The sequence below is a fragment of the Strix uralensis genome, chromosome 11 (assembly GCF_047716275.1).
Source record: "Strix uralensis isolate ZFMK-TIS-50842 chromosome 11, bStrUra1, whole genome shotgun sequence".
NCBI classification, from domain to species: Eukaryota; Metazoa; Chordata; class Aves; order Strigiformes; family Strigidae; genus Strix; species Strix uralensis.
Genome location: NC_133982.1, coordinates 22042439 through 22067695, shown reverse-complemented (window position 1 = coordinate 22067695; position 25257 = coordinate 22042439). Strand labels below are relative to the sequence as shown.

Here is a 25257-nt window from a genome sequence, read left to right as displayed (position 1 = left end):
CACACGCAATACCAGAAGTTCATCTGCCCAGGTAGGACTTTTTGCATGAAACGGAAAAATAACAGAGCGATTTCTTTCTGTATGCCACCTGTGGGCTCACCCCATCTCCAGGTAAAGCTGCCTCCTGGCTGCTTTGCTTGGGGGCTGCAGAGCTCACAGACAGCATTTCCTGAGAGCCAACCTTTCCCTGCAAGGAGCAGAGGCAGGGGACCAGCAGCATGCTCTCCTCAGCTGCAACCCCACCATTATAATGATTAACATGCAGCGTAAGTCCTATGCCAGTGAAGCATAAAAGTCTGTGATGCATTTTTTTTTTTAATATATTTTTTAACTAGATGTTAGGAACATCTAGTATATCAGGCATAGGCATAGAGAAGCAGACAGGTCTCCCGACAAAGCGAAGTCCTCCTTACGGGTCCTGCTGTCCGACACAGCTGTGAACTGGGGCCGGCACTCCAGTAAGCAGCCGGGAAACGGTTTCCCTCTTAACAGGAATCACATAAAAGGCCCCTCCCCAGTTAGGATTACGGTCAGATCAGCATTTCATTAGACTGTGATTGAGCACTGGATACCTACACCACACTGTCTGAAATGCTCAGGACTGTAAAATAGAAATTGCATGTCCCGCCAAAGCCTGTTGCTAACAGGTGCCATGCCAACCACTAAATTTTTCCTGTTGCACAAAGCCCTTAAGCATCATTTGGCTTTTTACAGTTCAGAAGTATGTGAATGGAATTTTAGTTTTATTTTCAAGTAGAAATAATAATTTTAACTGTATTGCCTTCTATAGCAATATGAATCCACAGAACACAAGTTAAACATGCAACTGGATGAAGGATTTAAAACAATCTAGCATTTAAAACACTGGTACTCTTAATTCTTTAATTATAAAAGTAAGAACTGTATCTTATGGGTTTAATAGTTATGATACATCTTTGTGCTACTTTGGATGTACTTCAGTACTTCAGGCAACAAAAATGTACTAACATTCCTCAACAAAAAAGTAAAATTGTCTGCAAATACAGAGTGAATATCTGGTGAAGATTTTTGGACAAGGTCCTAAGTAGGTCAGAAAAAGGTGTATAGTTACTTTAAAATGTGTAGTTCAACTTAGCTTTATACAATCTTAGAAAAACAGAGGGGATTACAAAAAGCATAGGAAATGATATCATCTGTCAAGCAGGGAAGGAACTTAAAAACCACAAACTGATTTCAATTAGAGCAAGCTATGCCAAGAGCTAATTTCCATTTCCACATGAAGACCAAAGCCATTTAAATATTTTGAACTACATTCGAGATAAAAAGGTTAACAGTAGCTTATTTGATGATTTTTATATTATTTGTTCAAGTAGAAGTAAAGTATATTTCCCCATTTTGGGATAAGGAGTGGTTTTACACATAACACACACACAGAAAGTTTCCATAATTTGTCTTACTGTTTCTTAAAGGAACTTTTCCAAGGTAAAATATTTCTTCCTCCTTTTTAAACTAAAATCATTATAGGAGACTGCTAGGACACCCAGTCATCTTTATTAAAACGAGCCATTCAAATCAGTGAGCTTTCTCCCTTATTACCATGCAAAAACATTCGTGACATAGTCAGTAAACTAATTATTTATTTTCTGCCCTCTTTTGAGGGAACGTTGAAAATAGTATTTCCAAAATCATACAGACTATTCTGAAATAGTACCCTTCCAAAACTTTATAGAAACACATGCGAAGGCTGTCTGGAGCTCAGATGATGATTTTAAGATTGCATTTTTGAAAAGTAGCATATTAATGCAGGTCCAGAGTCTCTTTTCTCAGCTACATCAACAATTCCGTTAATGTCAGCAGAGATATTCCAGTAAGTAAAATAACCTGTTCCAAGGTATCACAGTGACAAAGACTCAAGGAAAAATCACAGGAATTACGATAAGGCTGATAAATCAATGCATATGGCTTTGCATTAACTTGGCATGCCCAAGGAAATGTTAACAACATTAATCAATCATTACTTTTAATCAATTACTGTTCTCTTTCGTGACTAATTTGTAAACAGTCTGCACTGGAAACTTCTGAAGTCAAAACAGGAATAGCTGCAGGAAGGTAGGTTTATAAACCTGCAAGAGCCCGCGAGACCAAATGCATCCACACACGCTTTGTGTGTGGGCAACATTTGTGTTGTTTATCAAAGCGAAACAACAAGCTGCATGCTTAAGCATAACAGTTCCTGACTTCTTAATAAATTCTCAGCAAAACTGAGTAAAGACTTCATCACACTGAGAGCACTATCATACCACAACCGCTCACGAAACGTTCAGGAGCTCACCAAGCAGGCGAAAGGTAACACACACGCCGTCTACTCTAAACTAAAAAACACGAGGTGTGAGGGTCTGAGATCCTCAGGTGGGAAAACCAGCGGAGACGCTTGCCCGGCACCTCAGGCCGAGGGCGCTCCGCAGGGCCGGCCGGCGGGCACCGGCAGGAGAGGCCGCCTCTCGGCTCTCTGTGCCACTGCCAAGGAAACACTCCCAACCCCGGCCATGCATGACGCAGGGCTTTGCCTGCCAGGAGCTGTAAACAAGGAATGACGGTCTCATCGCATCCCAGATGCTCAGCGTGCTTTCTCTGTCGAGTGACTGACTCAGGAGAGAGATGGCAGCTAGCGCTGGGATTGGGATGTGGGCCTGCAGCTCTGCACGGGGTGCTGAGAAAACCCGCAGCAGCCCTGAAAACTCTGGAAACATTTAAAATTCAAGACCTTTTACCACTTCTGACAGCAGCAGCATATAAGGGAAAGGGCTGAGCTCCAGGTTTTACTGCCGCTGAATGGACATCTCCCACACCACCCCGAGGAGCAGGATGCCGGGGTGCAGAGCCAAGGGCCCAGGCTCCAGCCTCTTCCCCCACAGCATGCAGCCTCTGAGGAAGACCTCAGTCCTCGGCTGGTGCCTCTGAAGCTGCTAGCAGGGCGGGTGGAGCTGGCCCCATTTTGCACTCGGGCAGCGTAACCAGCCTTGCCCGGAGGACACAGACACTTATCCTCGCCAGCTGCCACCCCCAGCCCCCACCACAGCTCTCACTGCCTCTGCCACGGCTCCCTTCCTTCAGAGACAGCCCCATCAGCAAATACCTTCCCTGTTTACGCCAGCCCAAGCCATTCTGACTGAAACAGGTTGAAAGCAAAACCAGTGGCTGAGCTCAGAGACACACCTGACTCACAACCCTGGGGGCAGTGAGGGATGCCTGATGCTGAAGGAGAGACCCTTCTCCTCCTCATTCACCCCCCCTGCTCCCACAGGGGCAGAGCAGCAACTCCAACAACATGGCAGGATGGTAGGATATGTCTGCAGCACGAACAGGGGCATGGCTGCAGCACAAACAGACAAGGCCAAAGAAGCCATGGCCCAGGTGGTTTTGGAGGTAGCAGCAGAGCAGCCACCACAGAGCTGGTACAGCACAGGGTGTAGGACATCTCCCCACACATGCACCTGCAACATCAGAGCCAGCAGGGGGAATGCCTCCAGACGTGGCAGTCTTATCTCCAAGCCAGTAAGCATACCCAAAAATTCACTAATTACACAGAAATAACCACTACTCAGCCAGCAAGTTCACTGATGTCACGAAAATCCCTGCTGAAAAAAACCACTGCTTGATCTTTTCAACCATGAATCAGATTCCTAAAGCTGACTCGTAACCAGAAAAGTCCCAACAACTGACCTGCATAAGAATCAAACTTGAAGGCTTTGTTTTGCTTTCCAATCCACATACTTTCCAATCTGCATTAATTATTTGATTCTGACAGACAACCAGTCTGTAAGAGCCACCATGAATTCAGTTTCTGCCTGTGGCTGTACATGCTATAAAACCTGTGCTCACTACTGATTCCTTAAGTACTGAAGACACACATAGCTTAAAATATCCAAAAAACAACTCAGACACAGCTCATATATCAGAAGCCATACATATGAGAAATCATGGCATTTTCATTCATATTTGTTATCTGTATTTTGAATGTAACAAACTTTTATCATCTACTTTTGATTTTTTTTTTTTACTATTTTAATAATGAGTTTTTTCTCATTTGTTAAAATGTGTCATTAAAATAAGGTTTCATGAATGCATAATCTGGCAAAATATTAACTGTTACCAAGGGGAGCTGACAGTAACCCTTTGATGTCAAACGATATCGTTTATGTTTATGTTTACTTTGTTTCCTAATAGCAGATCTAAGTCATTGTGGTCTATTGTGTAAATATGTATTCATGGATTTTGTCTATAGTGCCAACAGAGCAAATGAATTACAGAAAGTGTATGTTCTATAAGTCCTAATGAGGTGCTTGGTCATAAACATTATTACACAGAGTGCAGAAAGGCAGCGGAGTCTTTTCTCTACAACTCAAGACACTTCCGCTTTTAGAATTGGTTTGTTTTAATAAATAAAGATGTGACCACACACATAAAATATATCGTAAATTATTGCACTGATTAAACAAGATATAAACAATGTATTTTTAAAGCCAAGTCTATTTCTAAAGTGTTAATACTTATACCATATACAGAAAAGCAACATTTCAAAGTGAGCAAACCTATGTAGCAATGTAAGGAAAATAATGTCAGCACTGATTAAAGCTTATGATTAGTAGAATATTCATACCTAGGACAATTGTCAACAACCAAAATAGCTATGTCATATAGGCTTTAGAAGCTGCTTGATTAAAAACTGTAGTAAAATCCTTCTGCAACCATTTATCTGTGCAACTCCATGAAGGCTAAAACTACAGAGATCAATGGTAGAACATTTCAGAAAAAGAACCACAAGGAGAACTGTAACTTTACTCATAATCTACTTTTCTTTTAAGTCTTGACTCATAAAACACTTCAGTGTGACCTAAAAAAATGAGGTAATACTAAGGCCCACTCGTTCCTGCCTTTTACAAAGGTGCCAAAACATGTAACAGATGTAGGGATATATCTCTCCTTCTGTACCCTGAAGGGGACTTGGGAGGTGGTCATACTTCCCTTTACTGGCTTACAGGATTAAGGCATATGCACCTGGTAAAACAGTAGCTGCAAACCAAGGCAGGAACTCAACAACACACACATTTGTGCAGCATTTTGCACCCTTCCTCCTTTCAGTACTCTTTGGGAGCTCCATATCCTCCTCATGCTGGCCTCTCCCTAACAGACATCACAGGAGCCTGAGAAAGGGGTTGAACTACAAAGAACAATATTTACCATTTTAGTACATGCCATTCCATTACATTCCACAGTTGTTATTGTTTTTCCACTGTTATTGCATGAAAAGGATGCTAAAGCCACAAGCTAAAGTGGTCAGTTATGTGGGAAAACTCTTATCAACTAGGAAAGCCAAAAAATGGCAAGGTAAAAAATACAGGGGCAAAGCAGACCACACATTGAGTCTGAAAAGATACTCAGAATTTAAAGGATGACCATTTTGCATATTACAAACCTCAGCTGAGTGTATCCCCCACTGACTTCAGTTAATATGTTGTTCAGATGGTTATGGGCACTTGTGGGAACCAGTTTCCCCCAAAATTCTTCCCAGAAACTTCACATTTTATATAAAAATCAAAATCTTCTACATTCCAAGCACCATACTCAAATGAGACTACAGTGAACTTTACAGCTGGCATCTCAGGTATGAACTGAGATACCGTCCCAAGCAAAATCCTACTTCATATCAGATACTCTACCCATGATTAGCCATTGGGCTATCTGGTTCATTGAATGAATTCAATTTTACTTATTTTTTTCTGGATCTGGGGAACCTTCCTTGAAAGCCTGAAATCCAAACATTTCTAGGAAAAGTCATCTCTCTGAAAAGTTTCATTTCCAAAGCATCTTTTTTTTTTCTGATGAGAAGCAGTTCCACTTAAAAACTTAGACCAGTTCTGTAAGTCTAGCACCTACAGAGGTATCACCTGAATGAGGTCAGCAAGATTAGATTCAGAAGATACGTACTCAGCCTGGCAGTGAAATGCTACAGTACTTGTAGGCCTACGTATGTAAAATACAGCAGTGTCTGGCTTAGTAGCCTCCAAAACGAGAGCAGAATTACAAAGCAAGTCTAATTCACCCAACTGTTAACAGTCATCTCTCTATCATTACAATTTTTGTGTTGTATATGTGTGCATGTCTAGCACTGAATAGAGATACGGCATTTTCCAGAAAACAAGGAAGACTGGAATTAGTGTTACAAACTGGCAAATTAATATAGCTTCCAATAAAACTAATTTGGTTTCAATTTGGCAAAAAAGAGTGTCCCTAATAGCTAGTCTCTGAGTCACTCTTCAGTTTCATCATAGGAGGCTATGCTTTCTTTCCTCTGGTAAAAGTACGTCTGGTGACTCAGAGGTTATTTGTCTTACATATTGACCACTGAACTATCTTACATACCTTAGTACCTTCACAGACTCAAAAGAGCAATATCAAAGACACAGAAGAAATACTTACTTGATTTTGAACCACAGGAGGGGGCTATCTGACCATTTGGGCATGTGCACATGTTTGGTCTAGAGCAAAATCCATCCCCACAGGAATGTCTGCAGATTGCTATAAAGAAAACATAAATGCCTTTAAAAAATATTTCAAAAACCCCAAACACATAAAAAACACCTGACAGAAAATATGCATTCAGTACCATAACATAAATACCTACAAATTCAGTAAATTGCATACAATGGATTCCAAAACAGTTCCTCCTGTTCAACCGCATCTCTGTAGGGGACAGCTAAAACACAGACCTTCACAATCTGTTATGAAAAGGTCTGGGAATATGCCACAGGCCGCAATAGATATAGGGAGATCTCCCTGGAAAAGTGAAACTGTGATCCATTTTACCAGACTACTCTTGGAGGAAGGATGGCACTGAGTCAGCGTTCCAATGCTCTCTTATTTCTGCACCAGAGACACAAGCATAGTAATTCCCATCTGACAGCATGTTGCCTCATTATCTCAGGATAGGGTCTTATCAGCCTCAGGAAAAGTGCCTTTAACAATTATTTCTGGTACACTGTACCATTATACATGAATATGCATACAGCACTGTGACGTATATAGGTATATATTTATATCCCTACATATATATTTCAGGGATATGGTCCAAACAAGCAGAGAAAATGTACTTGCTGGCCCGATGCTGTTGCCTCCTTCCATTTACTTAAATAGATTAACATATTCCACAGCTACAGCTCCTGAGAGTCCACACACCCCTTGGATCCCTTTACCACAGTCTTAAACAGAACATGTGGATGAGATTAATCCTTTGTTAAATATTGGTATCACATCACTGTATTGTAGCCCACAAAACTTTGTATATTAGCTTAATATATTTTAAATGGTAAAAAAATGATGTACGGCCGCTATTGAAGCCATATAGAAACACACTTCAGTTCTGGTATACAATTAAGAATACCCTGACGTAGAAGGACAAAGATAAACCTCAGTCATAACACATAACTGGATTAACTTACGGACTATGCATTGGTTTCCACCAGGTAAAGTTTTCCATCCAGGGCAACAGTAAGCATTGTAACGTGATCCACACACATTTGGTCTGGAAAAAAAAAGGACGAATTCTTATTTTTACTCAGAAATATGTTTTAAAAGTAGAGGCATAAAAACGGAAAAAGTAAATCACTGCAATATACATTTAAATAATTAAATCTAAAAGTGTTGTATGTTTTTAGCAGAACTGTATGCCTTCAGTTGTTGGGTTTTTTAGGTAACATGCACTTTTACAAGCTGAAGATTACATTATAAACATGAAATCAAACCAGTAACATCTGAACAGGAATAGAATGGGCAAACCTTGCCACCTATCACTTCGTATCTGGAAAAGTAGCATACGTGAGTTTTGAGCAAAACTCCCCTTTAAATACAAAATGAGGGATCACGCCCATCATCATTAGTGAACACAGAGGAATTCTAGTGCTCTTTGGTAATTTTTAAGCTTCATGTTGCTTTCTTTTCTTTACTCTAACACACTATTACTGTTCCCTGTTGGGTCCATGAGCAAAACTCTGTCTGTATGACTGAAACATGCCAACCATGACATCAGCCAAATGAATCAGCCAAAATATGTAAAAGCTTCATTAGCAAAAATTACTTACTATCAAAAAAATCAAGGACGTGGGTGCATGTAGAGAGATAGGGTCCTGTGAAATTAATATGATCTTAAATGATGGATCCATGGGAATTTTTCTTTCCATCCCATTCCTCTCATCTGTATTTACCCTTTTAAATAACTGTATCACTAGAGTTTACAATGAAAGCTGACAGGACATTACACCATTCCTATTGTGATTTTACTGCTAAAAATAGAAAAGTTGAAATTGTTCTATGCCCCTCACAGATAATAATTTTTTTTTTTTTAATATACCTTGTGCTATTTATTTAATGCATCTATCCATGCAAGTAAAGCTAGTAAGAATAGCTTCAAAAATGGAAAAATGTGCCTCCTTTTGTTGTATGTTTAATAAACTTATCAGAGGAAAGTTTTACAACCTCTATTAATATTGTGAGCAATTACTAAATAGATTAATGCAAGTAAAGCTAGCTGTAAACTAGTACTTCCTAGAAACTGATTTATTATAATACTGTATACAGATAAGAGACAGATTTAAAGTGTTTATTGTTTTAGGAAGGGTTTTCTGTTATTATTTTGTCCTTGGTCTTTCAGAAAGTTCTTCATCCCTAGTATTGCAATGTCTAAGTAAACAACAGTTACCTCATATGGTGAGGCAACTTAAGACAAACAGTCTTGATATATACAAACATTTATTTATGCACATTTTCTAACTAACAAGACTTTTATACTGTATTTATTTAGGGATCTGCATTGTTAATGCAATTTCAAGTATTCTGATTACACCAACCTTGGTGACACCTAGTCTTTTCATTAAGTGCTTGGCCAGAAACTACTTAGGTCAACGCAAATACTACCATTACCTTCCACTGCTTCTGGATAATTACAAAGCGGTAACCGAGGTGAATGTGAGCAACACAACCGGACTAGTTGCAGGGCCTTTTTCCCTTCCTGCAACTGGTGTTACAGACTCGAAGTCTTATTCATATAATTCCAATGTATTCAGTTTTAGTAATGTCAGCTACTTCCCTGCAGGGCTATAACCATGTAACTTTCCTAGAGTTCCCTGTTCATCAATGCCAAATGTTGCTCCACGATCATCTGCCAAGTAAGACTGGCAAGCAGACAAGTGAGATTGCTTTTCACCTTCCCCAGTCAGAAGAAATAATGGAACTTATTAAGACAGACAGAATGGGTTTGTTGCTACCTGTTACAACCTACAGGCATAAACCACCCATTTCCAATCCAGGTTGGTAAGGATCTATAAACAGCTCACCATAAAGTGATGTTTAGGTACTCTGTCAAATCTCAGTCTCGGCAAGTACACAGCTTTGAGGACCATCTGGTCCAAGTTAAGAGTCAGAAGCAGATTTCTGTGCCATGGGGAAACCCAGTTTTTAAAATGTTTCCAAAATGGGGCTCTGGAAAACCCAGATGCGCCAGCAACCATGAAGTCAGAGATCCTGGGAGCCTTGAAGCTGTCCACAGGGTAGACTAAGCCGTACACCCAAGAAGCTCCAACTCGGATGCAGCGTGCTTAGCTTTAAATAAAATTTAAAAAACGTCATCAAACCGTACTTCCATGGAACAGTTTGAGCCTGACAAGTGCATTTTCCAGTGGAACACTTTTTCGTCAGAAAGCTGCTGTCTAGCTTATAAAAGAAACTTATATTAAAGTCTGAACGCTACCACTTTGAGAGGGAGTGTTCCTTGCTTGTGCGGACTTGTAAAACGCCTTTAAAAAGAATCAATTTTGAAGGTTAAATTCATTGATATTTATGAGGTGATCAGACACTATAGCAATAAATCTCCACAAATAAATAAAGTATTCAAGGGAATAACAATTTACCTCATGTAAAATCATGGAAACCATCAATCAAATTGGAAAGCCTCTATCATAGTACTTATTTAAACAGTTACCCACTGTTGTGTTTAATAGAGCATATTTTCCTGCTGATATTATAGGCTATGAATACTAAAGAAGCATTTTATATTCTTATAAAACTGTTTTCCTGAACAGCACTACAAACAGAGTTCAGTTATAAAACCCGATTTGTAATGGTAAAATAAGCAAAAATCCATCTATACAGCCCAAGCCACCTGTGGTGCCCACAGCACCTTCCTTTCACTCCAAAGCCCGGAGGAGGGAGAGAACATCTCAGGAACAAAGCTGTTCCCACAAGTCTTCACTTTATTTTAGAATCACTTATGAACTTGTAACGTACAAAAGGATTTCTGTAATGGTATGGTGCTGAGAGACAGTATGACTGATGCCGAGGGTTTCATCAAAGATGCCCGAAATAAACAAGAAATTATGTCTTTGACTAATGACCTGCAAGTACAAATTCAGTAGCAAAATGAGTTGAATAATTATCAAAAGACATTAGTCATCAACTAGAGAAGTCTTAGAACTGCAGAGAAAAATAAGTTCATCTGGAAATTCTGATAACTAACGCTTGAGAGTGATAGGTCTGGCTGACAGCATCTGCATCCACCAAACTAGAAGATATTTTTCTTCCGGAACAACTGCAGGAACCTCCACCCCCATTACAAAGTAAAGCCTTGTCTGTCCTTCCCACCGCGCGGGGATGGAGCTCGGGCAGGACTGCAGCATCAGCTCCTTCAGATGGACACACGTGGTCCTGCCCCAGATCAGCACCGTGCCAGCCCCAGGCTCTGGCTGCAGCACAGCCCTGGTCTGTCACACATGCTAAAGTAAACTGTCTCCTTTCTCCACAGGACAACACTGACATCATCTCACGGAAAGGACACACTGGGTCCATCCCTCCCTTCGCTACTCCTGCTCCCAGTGCCCTGTCCCAGCAAGGATGAACGGCTGCCTGACTCTCCCGAATTGCACGTGATTACCCAGCAAGTGGGGGCGGATTTGTGCAGGCACACAAACGTAAAATGATGGGAAGCAAATCATGCTAAGCTTGGCAGTGCTTTCTTATCAGATATAACCAGGCAGTGAGGCTACGTGACAGCCAGAGAAGTGAGGGAGGTGTTCAAAAGCCCTGTGTGAAGCTGGCAGCAGGGAACACCACCCAGCCCAGGAACAGCAGGGGCACCTCCTGTATTGCGGCCGTCCTCTCCAGGGCCCCGGCAGAGACACAGTCGGAGCCCTGTGCTGCAGCCGGCCTGGGGGGTGTGCTAATTCTGTACATCCCTGCTCTGCCCTGCCTTTGACCCCTCGAGGAAATTACAGCCCTCTCCCGAAGAAAGCGTTGCCCATCTGCAGCTCCCACGGGAGGAAGAGTTTCTGGCATTGCTGTGAGCAAGGCTTCAGGCGGAAATTCTGTCAGCAGCACTGCCATGCACTGGCCAACACTGGCGTAACCCAGGCTGAATCAAACCCAAAGCGTGGGTCTCAAATAAATTAGACAGAGAGACCAGACAGAGTGGGCAGAGAGTGGCTGAGAGAATAAGACAGACAGCTGATCACCAGTTACAGCTGAGCTGAGATGCAGGGATACCGGGAAGGGTTTCTAATCGCTCCCTCAACTCACTTTTCCTCTCCCTAGGAAAACACACGGGGATTCTTCTTTGCAAGAAAATATTTAATGAAGGACTTCTATTAACTATTTGGCTGCAGTGGCTAGCATATGTTTAACATAATAGCAGGACCCAATTTCCTGGCAGCAGAGATACAATTTAAAGCAACATCATCAGCCAACGGTTATTTTTAGAGAAGCCTTTGCCTATTTTTCTTTTTACATGAGTAACACTGGTACCTGCTAAAACTACACAGAATTCTTTGCTGATCATTTCCACACAGAATTAGAGTGGGGCTTCCATGCTTGCACTGGGGGTTAAAAAGAATGACAAACAGCACCTGAAAAAATGGTAGGCTGGTCTTAAAAATGTGGTTGTCTAAGTCTGAATATAACCAACATACTAAGAAATAGTAGCTAAGGCTCCAGAATGTGAAGAGGAACAGCTTTTACTAGTCATTTTCCAGAGACACATAATCAGGTCTATACCTTTTGCTGTAAAACAGCTTTATGTACCTTCCTAAACTTCTCGGCATCTTGGAGTAAATGCTAAAAGCACAGAGTGGTCCAGCTCTGCTGACTCCACTGGAGCTTTACTCAGCTCTTCCACTGAATCAAGATTTTCCACCCTTAGAGATACTCCAAACCTTAGTGGACACGGCCACGAGCAACTCGGTTTAAGTTCACTCTGCTCTGAGCAGGGCTTGGACCACGTGGCTTTCCAAGGTCCCTCCCCAAGTAAATGACAGAAGCCAGGTACTTGGTGCACAAGTTAGAGGTCAATACCAAAAGGACCTCCTTTTGCTGCACTGGCGCCTACCGCCTCCTCCAAGGAGCAGCAAGCAAAGAAGAACGGAGCAGGGAAGGTCTGGTTCCCAGTGGGGCACAGCAGCTAACAGCTACCGCACGTGGCAGGCAGCCTTCCCAAGCCCCGTGCAACCCTGACACATACCACTCTGCATACGAGAGCCCAGTGACAAAGCCTGGTTGTCCTTCAGCCTCACCACTTCCAGTGAGCACAGCCACAAACTGAGAAACTTAACTATGTGGATGGGATAGGGCAAAAAACACAGACACAGGTCTGCATTTAACGTGCATAAGTCTCATTTCCAGGTACCCCAAACACTTCAAACAGGGACTGCTTCTCCGTTGTTTAGCTAAATATTAGAAAACTGGATGTTTTTAGTCACTGCGCCCTTTTTCATCATTCAGTGAAGATTATTAAGAGGACTCTTGAAGCTATTTATTTCAGTCATATAAAAGGAAAATCCAGGAAACAATGCTAGACTCCGAGAGCAAACACAAAATTTAGCTTCTATTATCCTATAAAGGATAAGCATGCATTTTTAAGCAAAATAAATTTTTTACATACAAAGGATCGCATCTGATGTACTCATTTTTACCATGCAATAAGTGAGCCTGAATGTTTGTGCCATGCAGAGAGCCTAATATGATAACTATTTCTCACTCTGACAGTAAGGATACCGCTGTCCCAGAATCCTGGCTCAGTTCAACTGAAAAAATAACATGCTGAGCAGCTCTACGGGTATCTTTGGCTCCAGCCTATGTGCAAGTCAAGAGTTCAAAATTACATGCAAGTTTCCTGCAGCAACACTGAACACTTTTCTAACCCTAACTTCCATCACACTGTGACAGCTAAATACAGCAATCCAACAACAGCATTTAACATTAAGTGAATTCTTCCGCACTTGCTCTGAAAATCTGACCATGTCTTTTGCAGCAACAGACTCATCTAACCTGACAGCCAGGCATTGTTCTCATTCATAGCCAGGGACAGACGCGTTTCTGGCACATATTCCCTCATTGTTCCACTTGAGAATGTCAATGGGTCCAATTCGACACCCAATCTACATGGCTGTATAAGACATATAAAGTACAAGTATGGCATCAAAAAAACCTATCTGCTGGGCCAGACAAGCACTGCTGGTAAACAGGAGGGATCCATGAGGTACTTTCTTAAAAATAAAGAAAAAAAATTTATAAAGAAAAAAAAGGCACATTCAGGGGACAAGAAATCATAGCCTTTCTACCCTGGTAGCACTAAATAGCATCCTATGGGAAACAGATGTAACTGTGGGCAGGGGCAACGTTTTGCTCTCCAGATGTCACTTCCAACAGGGGAACAGGGAGAAACCAGTTCACACGTCCTCCACCACTTCCCACACTCGCCACGTACCTGCTAATGGCTATCGATGGAGGCAGACCTCTAGCAATCTCCCAAGAGAAAGTGCACGGGCAAGCTCAGGACCTCGGCCAGCCCGTGCCGTACACGGAGCTGAGCAGCAGTGCAAGGACTGGTGTGGGGCACACTGGCCAGTCAAGCCTGGAGGCTAGCCAGCCCCTTGTCAAGGCTTTCCCAGAGGCTGCAGTATGAGCTGGTGCTACCCACCGCTCCCACCTTAGAGCAAATACAAGCATTTAGGGAGTCTCATAAACCTGACACTTGTATTAATACTTATCAGCGAGCGCCCTTAGGTGTTGAGCAATACCATTAACTTGTGTTTTAAAGTTCTCTCCCTTAGGCTACTAGAAGATTTATTTTAGGGAAGATAGCAGCGTTTCTCTTCCTCCCTTCACAACACACTGCATCCTACCCTCTGCCTCTCTCCTTGCTGGGATAGTGATACTGTGTTTTCAAAAGGCCAGTTACCTGCATGTCTGTCATAAGGCAACAGGAAAACCCTGCTGATATGGATCCCACTGTTTTAGTTCACCTTGTCCCTAGCAGCCACTGTTAATTTGCCCTGTATACAGAGAAGAGAAAAAGATGAAATATCAGAAGGAAAAACAAAGAAGGAGAAAAGAGTCAGGAAAAAAATGTTCCTGAAAGGAAACAAATTTCAGTTTGAAACCTCAGCTGAACATCACTGGATATTCTGATGTCCTCCAGCAAAACATGAGAGAGGGGGAAGCTTGCAAAAGAGGATGAAAATGATTAAGACTGTAGACAAAAGAACTGCGGCTTTCATTTGGTATTTCTGAGGCTTTAATGGTCATGAATCATTTCATAAAATGAGAAGTAGAAAGGAAAACAACAGATTCTCCAGCAAGTCAACATTCAAAATATTCTTCCAGATAAAAGCTAGAACTCCTTCATACTTCACTGAAGATCTATAAGCAAAACCAGAAGGCACAGGTTTTAATTTAACAGGCTACATTTTACCTCCCAATGTACCTTCCAAAGAAGAGCCCAACTTTACTGAACCGTCACAAAAATAGCAAATGATTCTTCTTATGCCTCTATCTGCACATCAAGCTTAGCATGAACGAGGCTGTTCAGTAGGTCTGAAATCCTTTTAAAAAAATAATAAATAAATAAAACTGAAGTGGGAAAGTCAGAATGGATGAGAAAACAACCAAAGGAGACATCCACAATACAAGACCAAAGAGCTACAAATATATTTTCCAGCACAGTACGATGGTTAATCAGAAACACTCCAGGCCACAATTGTTCCATTCTACAAAAATATTTACTGAGTCTGGGGAGTAAGACCAAAGTGACACACATGCATCTGTATCCTCTTCATCTTTAGGGTTCAGCAGGGAGATGAAGGAGAGGAACGAGATGGAAGGTGATCTTATTGCAAAGTGAAAAAGCTAATGATTAATTTCTTACTATTTCCATACATACCCATTCGAAGATCCCTAGCTCCTAAAGTCTTGTTTAAGTAGAGATGGCCTCCTATTAGCCAATGTCTACTACACTTCTACCAAGAAGAAACTTTCCCAGTGATCCATGTGGCTAAATAGGGTCTCGTGTTTTGGGTAGTACTATTCTAATAATCACAGGCTGCTGAGTCCATGAACATATTTAAAATGACCTTGTCCAAAACTTTTGACCTTGACAAAACTTGTATTGAAGTTCATATATAAAACGTTCAAGTTTGCAGGATGGAAGATGAATGACCATGAAAAAGACTGTCCTAAGTGAGCAGCACTGCTGAACAACACACCACAGGAAAAGAAAATAAGCATAGAGGAAAACAGAAGCTGCAATTTTATTCAATAAGGATCACTGTAAATGAAGCTGACAGATGGACTGTCCCTGCCAAACCCTAACCCAGTGATTCTCCCATTGCTCCCAAATAAACTGAGAGCAGCCCTATGCTTACTTCAAGTCTGCATCCTCAAGCCCAGTATAGCCCCAAAGGTTCTGGCACAGCAGTATGAAGTTGCACATAGAGTAGTGGTTAACAAGGCAAACATCACCAGATTCAGTCTGATCTGGGTAACAACTTGTGGAACCACCACTGAACACAAGATGTATCCTGCGCTGGCTAGCAACAGGGGAGAAGTCTACTTTTATAAACCTTAAGTGGGTTCTTGATGGAGGAAAGCGCAGCTCTGGTTAGCATCCCAGCCACATGCCAGAGGCTTCTTCTGCCTCCTCCAAACAATTCTGTACAGAAGCCTGCACTGCAGCCTGCAAATTACTGTACCCTGCTGCCACCAGATGCACTCTGCAGGTGCTGTTCTTCCCCATAACCCTTTATGCCTCCAGTTTCTAAAGACTGAACACCACCTGTACCCCTCAATAAACATTCAACTAAACACCAACAAACTGAGATCAGAAAGTCTCCAGAAAGACAACCACCGCACAAAAGATTAGACAATTTCATCACAAACCCACAGAAGAAAATGATTACCTGGAACACAAGGAAAGAAACAAATCACAATCCATGACATCTCTTGTTTTCTGAGTAAGAGCCACAGCACAAATTTATTTCTAATCTGCCAAGCAATCAAGTCATAGCCACAATCAGCCTTACAGACAACCCCTCGAGATGGAGGACAGCAAGGTAGCTTCCTATGACGGGACACAAAATGGCAAACCCAATGTGAAATTCCCCACTCACTTCATACACAAAATACAAACCCATCACAGGCCAGCTGTGACCTGTGCTGCAGCATCTGGGTCAGCATATCAGGCCAGCCTGATATAGCTAAGAGCTGTACAGACCAAAATAAATAAATAAATTTAAATAAATAAATAAATGAGGGGAGGAAAGGAAAAGAATTCATCCAATCCTGCCCTCCTGATCTTCAATGTGTCACCTTGGCAAAGTGGTGCTTAGTGACAGGAAACCTGCTTCATCTGAGTGCCCTGAGCCAATTTTACAGTATTTCCCAAACAATCAAGTTTCATACAGTATGTCAAGAATGCTGCTATACTGGTTATTGTAGCCTTCTTCCTCTATTTGCAACTTACTATCATCAAATGGGAAAAAAGTATTTCTCTAATGTATTTTAGGGGTGGTGGTGGTGATCTGATTCAAATTTCAAACAACAGACACATGGCACTTCAAAACCCTATGTGTCCAGCTACAATATAAGAAAATATCACAGAGGGGAAGACTGGCTAAGCAGTTGGTAACAGAATCACGTGTGCCTAAGACACTTACCAGTGAGACTACAACAGTACCACCAAAAGTTTTAACCCTAGGATGGTTTTTCACTGGCATGCCCAAAATGAATTGAGTCCTAATTCTGCACTGCGAACTATGCGGGCCCAGAAGTCTATCCCCTTAAATCATAAACCAGAATTGGGATTAAGGTCATGTCTTTTAAAGAGATGGTGTCTGAATGACAGGATTTGGAAATCTAAATAGAAAGTACAAGAACTACATAGGCCCGAAGATTACGTACTACTTACTGTTTTTCTTCAGGCTGAAGAACAACATGGAATTATAACAAGAATACTAGCATGGGAGCTTTGCATCGCTACTGGCTCTGGATAAAGCAATCCAGGGAAGACTATTGTTAGACATATTTCATTAAATGCATTAAAAAATTTCCATATAGTATTTAAACGAGTATATTCCAAAATGTAGTTAAAAGCTATTGTGGCAGCCAGGGGAAGACATCTATATGATCAGAACTGAAAATAGTATGTTTTCCCCTCTTTAAATATTAGCCCTTCAGCCAGTATTAATAACAGCTACTGCTAGCCACAGAATAGATTCTGTGCTGGCTTCTTGCTTCGTTCTGTGTGCTTTCCCTACTCCTCATCCATGCACCGTGCTCCCCAGAGAAAGTCACGCCTACATCAAATCACATCATACAGTCCTACTGAAAGGAAATATGTACATGAGACACAGTGCCAAGATCTATGAACTCATTTCACTCTAGAACTAGATTTCCAAGGATAATGTAATAACAAAAAAATAGTATCACAACCATTGGCAAATAAATTCAGAGAGGTGCAGAACCTTAACACCAAGGACTTCAGGTTTTACATTAGGATGCACTGGCATAAAAGGTCTTTGTCCTCCATACAGGCTTTGCCCTTAAGGTGCAGAGGACTGGAAGGAGGTCGGCCACGATGCCTGGAAGCCAGGTAAGTGTCCCAGCACATCAGCTATTACAGCAACTTGCATGTATTTTGAATTAAGATTTTTATTCCCAAGTATTCAGGCTGCCTCCTGCTCACAGAGTGACACTGACAAGGTGTGGCACCAGCAGCTGGCCAGAGGTGTGCAGGCCAAAAGTGGTAAGAAAAATGTTTGAGGTTTTTCAGTATAAACCAATATTTACCGGTACGGAAAGTCTGCTTTTCTTCAGCAGGCTTTTAGTGGTAAATATTGGTTTAAAACGAAAACCAGAAGCCTTAATTATACAGTTGAATACTGGAATTATGTTATAGATTTATAAGATTTATTTTATTTCAGGGAGAAGTGATGCATAAAAAGGGTCAAATCCAACCGAGTTTACTCAAGTAAGCATATCAGTAAACCTGTGGGCTTCATTTGGGATGACCAAAAGAAATTGGTCCAAAAAACCTCAATCCCCTGTTGAATAGCTTTAATCCAAGAGTTTTATGAATCATTCTGGAGCCAACAATTCTGTCTGCAATATTCACTATCATTTCAACTTAATAAAAGCAAAGAAATTAAATCATTGTGCACAAATGCGTTTAATTAGTGTCATGTCACAATTCAGCTATCTTGAAGAAATTTTAGTCCTTCTAAAATTTCTGCTATTTGTTAGCAAATAATTGCTTTACTCAGACATTATACTGGGAAGAGACTGATAAACATTGCTTAAAATATTATTAAGAACTGACTAAGCCTCATTAGAGTTTGAGGTCTTTGTCTAACATCACCAGAAAATGGGAAATCCTAATTAATTCTAAGACCTTTAAGCACAATACTTCTTGTATGCAGTCAAGTACCAATCAAATCACCAGTAAATTAATTTTTACTTTATATTCAAATGATTGAAACACATATAAATGTTTGACTTCAAGTATATATTGTTTAGAAAGAACTTCCCATTCATGGCCAATTTTGTAGTTTTTATTTCTTCAGAAGTTGATGCTACATTCTTAGGTGTTTAAGGGGTGGCAGAATAATGGCTTGATGCCTTATAATTCAATAATTAACATTTGTGTTAAAAGTTTGGGAGATCCAGAGGATAAAAGTGTCTTAGTAACAGCTTATTATTTTAACTTGGTGAATCAATCACAATGGATTCCAGCAATATTTCCATGAATGGCACATCTAGTCATATTTTGAAATAAATAGTGCCTTTATTCCAATTACTTTCTGATCACCTAGAGGCAGCAGGCACCAGTACATAAATACACATTGCCTTAGGCCAAACACAGATGGCACTACAAGGAGTTCATCGCTAATGCCTTTGTAGCTGGACCAATTTAAACTACATGAGCAGCAAGCTTAAAGTCTTAAAATGAGTACATAAGAAGCATTTCCAAATAATTTATTAAAGTTAAAATATACTTCTAGAATCATGTTATATGTTCGGACAGCTCACTGGATTAAACAATGAGGCAAAGGTCACAAGGATGAAAGCAAACATCTCCTGCAATCAGCTGCTTGCAGTAAAAAATGTTAAGTGGGAAAAATCATGAAAATTGAAACAGATCTTAGGCTATTTCATTTTAACGTAGAAGACCAATATTCACACAGAGACTAACCTCAATACTTGTAAATGCTAACAAACTTTCAATAGTCATTATAATCAAACACACAAAAATTCTAAATGTAAAGGGTTTTCTCTAAAAACATATCCCTGTGCTCCTACAATCAGAGCAAGAGCTCCTTGCAAAAAGAAAAAAACTCTTAGGCAACTACTATAACATGAAAATAAAGTTTCCCAGCATCTGTTATGACTTGTATTACAACTCTCAGATTCCCAAATGTATTTGTACTGATGAACAAGTTAAAAAAATAGTATGTCTTCTTGTAAAATCATATTTTTAGCGTTTTAGCCCTTCAATAACAATGAATTCTCCTTGTCTAATGTATATACAGTTCCTGTACATTCAAAATATGTTTTCCATCTGGCTTTCCAAAGGATTAGTTCCAACCTTGTCTGTTAAAATGACAATTCTTTTTATTCATATTGTACAGTACAGTACCACACCTAAGGAAGTGCTCACAGTTTCTAAACTGGAAATATCCAGCAGGATTCACCCAACAATGATCAAGATGACTGTGTGTTAACAATCTCCTCCAAGCAATTTGGGAACTCTACACTCAGCCACAAATGAGAGTTATAGAAAAAGGTCTAACAAGCAACCAAACTAATAACTCATTTTGTCTATACTGTATCTCAGGTCATCTGGCAAATGATTATATCCTTGTTAAGAACCTGCTTCCCAAGGGCACTCATTCAGATCTGTAATATTCCAAATAACTCACCAAGAAATAAAATACTGAAAATTGATATTGCCATTACCTCTAGATTTGCAGATTACTAAGCAGATATGTAACTCACAGATAATATGCAATAAAAGAATCATTGCAAAGTACATAAAAAATGGAAGGCTTCTGTTAAATATAAGAATCAACCCATAAGACTAAATACCCTAACCCATTTTAAATTCCAAAAATAATTAACACTGGAAATATCATCTCTTGATGCAGTATTTTTACTGTCTAAACAGCACAGTTTTAGAGCAACAGTTATATTCACCAAAGAAATTTTATCCTCAGCTAATGTGCCTCTAACTCTCACCAAGTCCCTCAAATCAGCGCACCCTGTGCATGCTAGATGGCATACCCTGTCCCACTGAGCAGAAAACGATGTTTGTCAGTTTGATACTAATTCAGAGTTCTATAATGAGAAATTTTATCAAAACAGTCTGAAGAATAAAGGCACTTTCTGATAAATATTTTTCCTTATCATCTTTCATTGCTTGCAATAAGTCCTACAAACTTTACTATATGTCCTCCTCACCTCCTAGTTTTTGTCACAGGAAGGGTCTACTTTGTCCAACTATTTCTCTTGTGACAAGGTATAAGGAAATGCAAGAAGAGAGTCTGACCCTAGAAAATCAGATCTTTGAAAAGCAGTACCAATAGCTTGCATGCATTTTTGCAGGATGGGGACCTGAAAACATAAACCTTTTCCAATAAGGCAAGCATAAAAAGAAGTCAAGATTGCAAATCTGAATATAAACAAGAAGTACTATAAAGTATGAGGAAACTAGCAAGAAATTAAAGCATATTCATCAAGGCCTCTAAAAGTAAAGTTGTAATAGCTCCTGTTTGAGGAAATGGGGAAAAGAAAGAAAATAGCTTGCATCCCTTACTGAAGCATAACTTATCTCCATATAATTTTTGCTACATCTGCCCTCTGCCTGATGGGTGAAAAATCTGGCTACGGGCTGACAAAGTGCATTGGAACACCTGAAAAGGGAAACCTCTTTTTTCTCCCAACATTGCAAGCTTTTAATCTTTACAGTGAACTGAATTCTCAACTGCACACACACCCAACGCCTTTCAGCTGACTTAACAATTGTTTTTGCATTGGAAAGGCGTTCCATTAGAATTGGGGAAACAGTTTGCCTGACACAGATTTACACTTCTATAAAAAACCACTCTACTAAGCAGGTACCACAGCATTTTATAATGATTTTAAACTCTTGTACGCTTGGGCTCACTCATGCTAGTACCTGATGGCTCTGACACCCAAAAAGGGTCCCTATGCTTCCCCCCTGCTGCCCCCGGGTCACCAGGAACACCAGAGGAGCAAAGCCAGTCCACTCGAGCGCAAGAGAAGATGCACATCCCAAAAGGTTTCAGGTGGAGATGAACGAGAGCAGCTAATGAAAAGGGCGTGCTGCGGGCTCCGGGCCTCATCACTATTCTGCTTTATGCAAAACAGAAGCAGGGGACGCGGGAGGAATGCACAAGCCCGCAGTGTGTCCTTGTCTAAGTCCTTCCTAGAAGCTGAATTAGCAACCTCCGAGCTGCAGCGGCTCATCCCCACCAAGCATCACCCACCCAAAGGCGATTTAAGGCGGCAGCACGCAAGGAACCCCGCACCCCGCCCCGGGGGGGTCCCGGCCGAGCGGCGGGGCTCCGTGCCCCGGCGCCCCCCGGGGATGCTGCGGGCGGCGCCCCCCAGCCCAACCGGCAGCCTCGAAGGGGGAGCCGCCAGCCCCCACCGCAAAGGGGCAAAGGACGCTGCTGCCCACGGACACAGACACACAGACACGCGCCCCGCACCGCGGCTCCCCGCCCCGCACCTACCCTTTGAGCGCGTCGTGCCCGCCGCCGCCCTGCCCGCGCCTCTTGGCCCGGCTGGCCCGGCTCTCCTTGGCGCTCACCCCCTCGGCGTGCCCGGCGGCGGCGGCGCCCGCCTGGGACGCCCACAGCACGGCAACTCCCAGGGCGATCCCCAGCAGCCGCCCCCGCCACATCGCGTCCCCCGAGCCCCCGGGCTGCCACCGGCCGCCGCCTCCTCCTCTCCGCCGCCGAAGTCCGCCGGTCCCCGCCGCCCTGTCTCCGACCAGCCTCTCCAAGGCGAGCTGCGAGGGGAGAAAAGGGGAGGGAGAGGGGGCGGGGGGGGGTGTTAGGGACCGAGGAAAAGCGGGCGCGGCCGCCCCGCGCCCCCCGCCGCCAGCCCCCCGCGCCCCGGCGCCGTCGGCCCCCGGCCAGCCCGGCGCTAGCCCGCCCGCGGGAGGCGGCGGCCGCGGGGGGGATGGCGAGGGGCTGCCCGGAGCCGCCGCGGACTCTACCTTCCCTCCAACAGCATCCGCGGGGGCTCCCGCTCCCGCACCCGCCGCGGACAGCCCGCGGCCGCCGCCACCGCTCCCGGAGCCGCTCCGGGGCTGGAAGCGTCTCCCGGGCACGAACCCTCCCCGGCTCCCCCGAGCCGGGCACCGCGGCGGGCGGCCGGAGCGCGGTGCCCGGCCGGGGCAGGGAGCCCCGCGCCCAGCCCGCCCGCCCCGGGAGAAGCCCGCTGCGAGGGGCGCGCACCCGCTGGAGCCGCCGCCGCCGGCTGCCGTTCCCGCTGCTGTTCCAGCTGCGGCCGCTGCACCCACCGCTGCTCCAGCTGCGGCTCCAGCTGCCCCCTCCCTCCCTCCTCCCTCCCTCCCTCCTCCTCCTCCTCCTTCTTTTTCCCCTCCTCTCTCCCCCCCCTCCTCTTCAAGTATCGCCCGCGCAACACTTTCTCGCGAGAGAGAGATGAATAAAAATGTCCCCCCACCCGCCACCCCGGGGGTTCCGGGGGCGCTCGGCGGTACCCGGGGGGCTGTTGCGGCGGGAGGCCCCTGGCGAGCCCCGCGGCGGGTCACCTGCGACCAGCGCCGGCCCGGGCGGGGGATGCGGAGCCGCGGGGGGATGCGGAGCGGCGCGGCAGGACGGGCTCTGCCGCCGCGGCCGCGCAGCGCTGCCGGCTCGGGGTGCCCCTCGGGGCCCCGGCTTACAGCGGGGCAGAAGCGATAGCGTCTGGGCCAGTCTTAAAGCTGAGCAGCGGCGAGAGTGTGTAACAGAGGACTGGGGGGGGGGGGAACTGAAGGATGTGAACGCCTGTGCCCCCGTCTAAAAATATGAGTCTGTCCTCGGGGTGCAGCATTTTGAATCGATGGAGTGGCTTAAGAAAAAAAACACAGTAGTATCTGTTTCCCATGTAAGGAGAAACGGCAGCGATGTTGGCTTTACCTTAGAGGCTGCTGCAGAGTGAATAACGCACTTTCTAGCACCGAGCATGGCACAGACACCGACGCGCCGAGCTCTTCTGGACATACTCCTAAATACAGCCAGCTCCAGAACAAATACATGCTTCATCCTTATCAAAGAAAGGAAAAAACAAAAAAAAAGCCCTGCAGTTTATGCTTTTGGATTGATTTAAAAATCCTGAAGAGCAAACCACTACCACCCCTTGAAAGGCAGAAAGTTTTAATACTGAATAATTCAGGTTGAGGAGAGGATAGTTAATAGAGTTCAAGCCCAGTCAAGTAGCTCTCTACCAGGATTATCCCATTTCAACCTACTCAGAAAATACAAAAGCAAAAAAAGCAAACTTAGAAGGCTGAAAGTAAATTATATTTATACATTCTGCTGCTCCTCACTTGCAAATATTTTGGCAGAAATGTTGGCTTTCGTAATTTGCAGGTATTTTCATTTTTTGCTAGTTTCAGGTAGTGATGGTGAATGGTTCTGTGTGATTGAACTGATGTTGCAAAAGCTCAGCTGCTCAATTTTATAAGCAAACAGCTGACCATCCACCCCCAGCAGCTGCCAAACCACCCTCCCCAAAAATAAATGCATAGTGTATCGTGTACCACTAATACAGTAGCAGGAAAAAAGGAAGTACCATGTAAGATTTCCCAGTAACAATCTCTGGTTACAGCTGAAATGTAATGGTGACACAAAATATGTTAGATGCTATTTGAAATGCATAGTTTGAAGCAGTTTAGAGTAGTTTTATGTATGTAAATATGTATTATCCTTCTAAACATACATAGAAGTATTTACACTAGTACAGGAAATGCCATATTTGTGTGTGCTCACCACAATAACAGCATTCTGATCATTTTGGCTGATTTTTATCATCAGGAAAAGTGGTGGATTCTGAAAATTGCAAACCCGTCATTTGATTTTGACCATTCCAATGTCACTGTTTAACAGTTCAACGTAAAAACTTTCAGCTGAACACTTAATATATAGGTAAAATGCAGATGTGCAGTGAAATACTATGAGATACTGGCACAAGAAAGAAGTAACGGGATTCAGAGCATGCCTCTTCAGGGCTCTTCTGAACAAGGCCCAAGACAGTAGCAACCCAAACCTTATACCACTGTTTTGAGACTTGTACAAAATGAATCACGGGAGTTAACTTTAATTCTGCATGCAGAGTATTACTGATTTACAGTTTGCACCACAGAAGTAGAAATTAGGGGTTTCAGTAAATGGGAAGTGTTGATCTTCCTGCTACAACCTGGATGGATAAATAGGAATTTCATTTTCCAAAGTTTTTCTTGTTTTTCTGCCGCATAAGCAGACAAAGATAAGATTTTTTTTTTTTTAATGCTTATGCTTGTTGAAGAGACAATGTAGGATTGTATAAAGGATTTTGTATTTCTTTTGCAGTGGCAAATTAAAATTTGCTCAAAAAAGAAAAGAGACCAGGATAAAGGTGGTGGTAACTGTCCCTGCTATTAAGAAATCCAGGACATGCAGTACATTGATACACAATTCCTTCACTCTCTTCTACGTGTACAGCAAAATCTAAACATTTATTTAGTGAATATAGAAGGTAAATATGTTCAAACCACTGCAAAAAAATGTTGTCAGATATTTACTAATTATGTTTATAATGCAAAGATAGAATTTACCAGTAAACAAAAGTGAGTTATGAAAGGAATTCTGGGTTACTATTTACTCAAACATTCTTTTG

The 25257-nt window shown here is 42.7% G+C and overlaps 1 protein-coding gene across 1 annotated transcript in view; it reads right to left on the bottom strand.

Moving 5' to 3' along the window:
- The window catches only part of FBN1 (fibrillin 1), a 160569-nt gene extending 137241 nt beyond the window's left edge, over nt 1-23328 (bottom strand). Inside the window, exons 1-4 of the mRNA XM_074880361.1 lie at nt 23285-23328; nt 22107-22384; nt 7479-7561; nt 6460-6558 (exon numbers count right to left, since the gene is read on the bottom strand). Of these exons, the coding sequence (XP_074736462.1) occupies nt 6460-6558; nt 7479-7561; nt 22107-22276 (352 nt within the window). The 5' untranslated portion in view covers nt 22277-22384; nt 23285-23328. The remainder of the gene's footprint in view (nt 1-6459; nt 6559-7478; nt 7562-22106; nt 22385-23284) is intronic.
- Nucleotides 23329-25257: the final 1929 nt, after the last annotated feature.